The 6,433-nt window shown below is 44.3% G+C and overlaps 1 protein-coding gene across 5 annotated transcripts in view; it reads right to left on the bottom strand.

The window, feature by feature from the left end:
* The window catches only part of ACAD9 (acyl-CoA dehydrogenase family member 9), a 42,111-nt gene extending 36,973 nt beyond the window's left edge, over nt 1-5,138 (bottom strand). For 4 of the 5 annotated variants that reach the window (XM_019632951.1, XM_019632953.1, XM_019632952.1 and 1 more), the window contains exons 1-2: nt 4,904-5,138; nt 631-724 (exon numbers count right to left, since the gene is read on the bottom strand). In XM_019632951.1, coding sequence (XP_019488496.1) covers nt 631-724; nt 4,904-5,053 — 244 coding nt within the window. In that variant the 5' untranslated portion in view covers nt 5,054-5,138. The remainder of the gene's footprint in view (nt 1-630; nt 725-4,903) is intronic. The other variant, XM_019632950.1, reaches the window with a different exon arrangement.
* Nucleotides 5,139-6,433: the final 1,295 nt, after the last annotated feature.

Here is a 6,433-nt window from a genome sequence, read left to right on the forward strand (position 1 = left end):
TCACTCCTGACTGACTGCATCAAACAAGTTGACACTTGTCACACACTGTTACTAAGGTTCGATGTGCCGCTTCCCATATTGAAGATCCCTGCCTTTCCACTGGATGGCACTCAGCAGCAGCATTCAGCAGTATTTTGTGATCACAACGGAAAGCTCCGTGTTACACATCACTTCTGGTATAGCAATTTCTATCAAATAAAAACATTACGGTGTGTCCTCATCCACCTTATTCATCGGATCTGGCACTGTGCAACTTCTGGCTCTTCCCAAAAGTCAAAATGACCATGCAAGGCAAACGTTTTGAATGAATTCAGAACATTGAGGCAGCCATGACAGTGCAACTAAGACACTCATGAAAGAGGGCTTCCAGAGCTGCTTCAGAAAGTGGCAAGAATGATGAGGAAGTGTGTTTGAAGCAAGGAAGAGTATTTTGAGGGAGATTAATGGCAATGTGTCCTTTACTGTAATAAATTTTTGTTTTATTTAAACATTCACCATATTTTGTGATCACACCTCATATTATCGATAGATACTATTTCCCCATGATTAAAGACACTCTCCTATGTATACTGCTTCTAACATAAATATCAAAGCACTGGCTATGGTAATGGTAAAGAAGATCATACATACCCTCTTCAGAGAAGAATTTTTCTATGAGTCCCACAAACTGATTGATTTCATTAAGTTCATCTTGGCTAACTTCGGGAAATGGGAAAACTTGTTTCTAAAAATGATAAACATTTAGTAAAAATTAATTTTTAGCAACTTTCCATAGTGATAATATCAGTGAAAAGGGCAACAGATTTGCTAGAGTCCATATCTGGCAGGCAGGACATTACTCATTGAAGGAATTAGAAAGCAACTTCCAAAAGGTGTTTAAGATACAAGAATTGTATGTTAGACTCCACCACCTAGATACAGCCTTCTCCCCTATTTAAGCAGATTTATTCCTGATCTTAATCAGCTTTCCTTATCAATAATATTATGATGATTTTCCCATGAAACAAAGAGCACTAAACTAAACATTTCAAAGCCCTGAGTTCTGTTCCTTGATTTGCAGCTTCCTAATTGTGTAGCCAAATCTCTTTACCTCTCCACACCTCCATTTTCTCACCAGTAATATTCAGGTAATATTTACTCAAGGTTGTTTTCAGAATCATGGAAGATAACTAGTGTGAAAGCTCATTACTAAAATGTAAAGTTTTACACTTTTTATTTTGTAAGTTCAAAGATGCTACAGCTGACAGAAACATACTGTGTATACAAGTTTCTTGCAAGGTTCCCAGCCAGCTGCATACTCCAGCCTCTGTCCATCCTGCTAGATGACATCTGTTACCTGTGCTAAGCATACAAGGTAAGAGGGTCACTGGAGGAGGCCCAGCTGTTGAGCCAGATCAACCTGAATTCAGCCTTGGCTCTGCCAGTTCTTAGATGTATGACTTGGGTAAGTCCCACAGCCTTTTTCAGTGTCAGTTTCTCTTCTGTTACAGATACCTCAGAAGGCAGCTGTGAGGCTCAAAAGAGGTAATATGTCCTGGAACATAAAGTAACTGTATTTGTGACAGACACTGGCTCTTACCTCCACCTCACACCATGGAAAACAAATTAGCTTCAAATCTCTGTCTCAGTCCAATGAGTGGCCCGTATTTCTGATTGGCACGAGATTCCCCACTGGGCTATCACTGTATACTGCCTAAAATCATCCCACTGTATCCTTGGCCCCTCTGGCTTTTGGGGCTCCAGGTAGCCCTGCCAGCATGACATAAGTATTTGGATTTGGACCCACAGCTGCTGAAAAATGATGTCCCAGATCACAAGCTGCCAGCCCTCAGAAGCCCTCTTTCCTCATGGCACCTCTCATTAAGTGTCTCCAGACAAGGTGTTCAAAGCAGAGGAGTCCTCAATCTTCCCCCTCCAGCTCTTGAACATCTAATCAGTCACCAAAGACTCTCCACTCTAGGATAGGTGGGTCCCTATCCAAAAGTGATAGCTGACTTAAAGAAATTCCTGCCTCCAGGCCATTCCTGACCCTGCCCTCAAAACTGTCTAGGAGGAAAATATGCTAAGACTCTAATCACTCTGCAGCCTCTCAGAACAAAGCCAACTCCTTAGTTGAATATACAGAGGCTCGACCCATTGCACTGGCCTTCACAACCCCATGGGTTCACCTGGGCCTTGTGCAATGAGCTGTGTTAGACAAAGATCATAAGATTATCCTGGACCAGTGAGCACTCCAGACGAGAAAAGAGAACAGCCTGGGAACTAGATGGCCTTCAAGCACAACCAAAGGCTAACTGCTGCAGGGACAGAGGTCTCCATGCATGGAAGAACAAATCTCTGTTATCAGTGTTCATAAACTGAGTGGGGTGCCTCATAGGTGCTGGGTTCAATTCCCATCAGCACTTCCAAATTTTTTAAAGCAGTGAAACACGTTTTTTAGTTAAACCTAGTGCAGACAGCAAATATGTAAAACAAATAAAAGTCAAGCTGCTCTGGTTGAGACTGCAGAGAGGGAGAAAGATCACCCAAATGTCTCCCACTCAGCTTCCCACTGGTCCCAGCAGTAACCACAGGGGCACTTCCATGAATAGCGACGGTCCACTTGAGAGCAGTTTGACAACTACTGGTCTAGATGATCTTGAAGGTCTCTTTCTATTCTGAGATTCTAGGCATCTCAGATGCCACGTTCCTGCTCAAACTCCAATAATGCTGTGCGAGATGACGTTGACCTGAACCAGGGCAATAGTGGTACAGGTGCTTAAAAGCAGTCAGATTCTAAATATAAGGTAGAGAAAACAGGAAGTGCTGTCAGATTAGCTGTGGATTATGAGAATAAGAGGCATCAAAAGTAACTCAAGGTATTTGGCCTGAACAAGTTGAATAATAGATTCACCACCATTTACGATAAAGAAGGCTGGTGGAAGGAGTGGGGTTGGGTGGGGAGACCAGAAACTCAGTTTTGAATATGCTAAATTTGAGATGCCTATTAGACACCTAAGTGAAGCTTTTGTTAGAAAGGTAGATATAAAAGGAGTCTGGAGTTCAAGGGAGAAATCTGAGCTGGAGAAATAAATTTGAGACATCAGGATATTAATGGTATTTAAAGCCACAGTACTAAATTAGATCATCCAAGGTGGGGTTGTAGAAGTGTACAGATTGAGCCTCAGAAAACTCCAGCTCCGACTGGGCTAGTTGAAAATGTTGGCCAATGTTTAGAGGTCAAGGAGTCAAGAAAGGAAAAGCAAAAGGAGTCTAGAAATGATCAGTCAGTGATAGAAAAACTACAAGAGAATGGTTTTTTAGAAGCCATAAGTGATGAACTGTGTTAGATGCCAATGATGGGTCAAGTAAGATGAGGCCAGAGAACAGACCTCTCTAGATGTGAGGACATGAAGGTCACCACTGACTTTCATAAGAGCATGTAGCAGATTGTTAAAGACAAAAGCCTAAATGGTATGAGGTCAAATGCAGCAGAAAAGGACAACTGATGGTGTAGATAAGAAAGGACAGAATTACTGAGTTTGCCTTTTCTGTGAGCAGATGGTTCATCCACAGTAAGAGAATGCAGACCATACCACACAGGTGCAGGAAGGAGCGGCTAAGTGTCATGGTGAATATTGTCATCTGACTGCATGTATTTTTCTCAGGGAAAGAGGAAGCAAAGCTGACAGCTCAGAGTGAAGATGGGGAAAGCAGGTGCCAGAGGTTTGGAAAAAAGAGAAGCATGAAAGACTTCTTTCTTCACTGTGCTGCGGAGGGGCATGAGGTCCCAGGATAGGGCACCACACAGCCTCAGGCTGTGGGGAAAATGGTTTCCTAAATCTTAAAAGACAGAGCTTTGTACTTCCTACCAGGACAAACCACTTTTAGTCTGAGTCTCTGCTTCTGCATCTGTAATGCCTGACAACCTTACAGGAATGTTCTAACGAGAAACCAGGGAACAACTCCTTAAGTGATACACCATCAGCCAACATTTCAGCTAAGCTCAAAGCACTTTACACATTTTTTTCCTTTGGTTTGCAAGGCACCTTTGGAAGGGGGTGAGTACTGTTTTATTCCAATTTTATAGATTAGCACACTAAGGCACAGAGAGGTAAAGTGACTAGTCCGAAGTCACAAAACTAGTAAGTGTTGCAGCCAGCATTTTACTACCTATTCTGCTGCCTTTTATATCTGCACAGTACCTTACAGTCTAAAAACCATTTCCACACACTATATATCTCATTGGGGCTTTACAACACATCTGCGAGACAGAATATATCACTAGCTCCTTTTTAAGGCTAAAAGAATTGAGGCTCAGTCACAGAGCCAAGGTTAAATCCAAGTCTTCCTACTGTAAGAGGATGCTGAATGCTTAATAATCAAGCTGCTATACTATTGGGTAAGCTCTGGATTACTACTGGGTAGTGCGACCCGTGGAAGGGATGCGGTGGGGAAGGCACCTTGGAGCCAGACTGCAGAAAAACCTGAATGGCAGGGTGAGGTGCTGGGACTCAGCTGTGGACGCCCAAGGTCTGCTAGAAGCTGACAGAGGAGTGGCATGGTCCGAGTTGTGTTTAGGACTCAGAGAGGAAGCCCCACACATTTGAGGGCCAGATCGCTGAGTTGAGGGTCGCATCGCCTGGCTTAGTGTTTCCCAAACTGACCGGACAAGAATTAACTGGAACAGTTGTCAAAACCATAAATTCTCATGGTCCCCTGCCCTGGAAAGACTCTATTCTTTCCCTGGAAAAATTTACATGATCTAGTGGGACTCGGGAATCTGGAGTTTTAGCACGCCCTGCCCCTCACGTGTATTTGTCAAGCAGGTGTGCGGACACGGACAAAGCTCGATCCCAGCTTTCCCTGATCAGGGCAAAAAGCAAGAGGCAGAGAGTCAGGGTCCGCCCAGGCTCATCATTACCTTCTCGATTTTGCCCAGGAAGAGCTCCTTGGCGAAAGCTCGGCTCATCTGACTGGTGCTCAGCCGGCGCGGGCTCGCGGTCGAGGCCACCGAAGCCCAGCAGGAACTCGCCGCCGCCGCAGCCCTTCGCAAGAGCCCGCTGCAACTCATATTGTCGGAAATTCCCCACACTCTGACCGCCACCACCTTCTTCTCAGCGCCTCAGTCACATGCACCTCGCTCGCGCCCTCTGATGACGTCACTAGCGGGCGCAGCCTCGCCAGTCGCCATTGCACTTGAGCGGCCTCCTGCCGGGGAGATCGGAGGGGCGGGCCCGAAGCCATTTTGATGATTTTACGCTCTGGCTGGCGATAGTGGCGGGGAGGAGGGGTTTGTTTTTTTTGGAGGCACCAGAACGTAAGCGGCGGCCTAGCTACCTCCATTTACTCGCCAATTGGCGCGACAAGAACGTGATAAAAATGAAAAGCAAGGGAATGGGGGAATTGCAGGATATTACCTCTGGAAGGGAACCCACAGTATGGGTGATGTTACGGTTTTAAAGTGGACGGTGGATTCGTGAGAATTCATTATGTTTTGATTATATGTGTATAATAAAAATGTATATACATATTAACAAAGGAAAAAACTGTATTAATTGTAATAATATATACCGATACCAAAAGATGAATACTGGTGACATTTGACTTCTGCAAATACAGGAGGTTCTCAAAGTGGTTACCTTCAGTGTCCAGATGCTTCTGATTATGGCGAACTATGCTTGAGCATAGATAACATCTCTTAAAATGTGTATGCATTTCATTGGCATCCCTGGGTGTGTGTGTGTGTGTGTGTGTGTGTGTGTGTAAAGAAAAGTGATGTTCTGCAGAAGAGAGGTCTGGATAAAACCCTGTGAGTTGCAACTGTACCTAGGAAACACCAATTTAAAAGGGCAGGCAAAGGAAGAGAAGCTACAGAGGGAACCCAGAAGGGGTGGGAACAATAATTGGTGGATAGGTCTAGAAAGACAGTAGGGCCCAGAGAAGAGGACCCAGCATCTCTGACACACCACACAGCCCATCGATGAACCAGGCCAAGTGTGCACTCACTAGTGGTCTTGTCAGCCTCCTCCAGGAATATTTTTTTCTTTCCTTACCTCTTATTGTACTTGTACCCTGCCTGTAGAATTTACCATAGTATTGGGAAATGCTTTCTGCCTTCATTATGACAACTCCTGGAGAACAGGAGTTGAATAAAATCTCATTCATCTCAATGGCGCTAAGCCTGGCCCAATAAATGTTTACTTGTTTGGGTAAAAACTTGACACACATCAGGGGAAAAGAGTTCAAAACTTTATTGGTTGCAATTTACTTGCAAGCATCTTCTGCAATTTCTTTTTTATTTTGTCTCGTCTTTGACTTGCAAAAGTTTATCACCTGGTTTCTTCATCAGTGGTCGATATTTGCCTATTTCAAAATGCAGCTTTGCAAGAAGGCATTTGGAAACTGCTGCCTTTGTGAATTAACCTGGGATGGGGTGGAGGGGGTGGGGGGG

The sequence above is a fragment of the Hipposideros armiger genome, unplaced genomic scaffold (genome assembly GCF_001890085.2).
Source record: "Hipposideros armiger isolate ML-2016 unplaced genomic scaffold, ASM189008v1 scaffold_1200, whole genome shotgun sequence".
Lineage (NCBI taxonomy): Eukaryota > Metazoa > Chordata > Mammalia > Chiroptera > Hipposideridae > Hipposideros > Hipposideros armiger.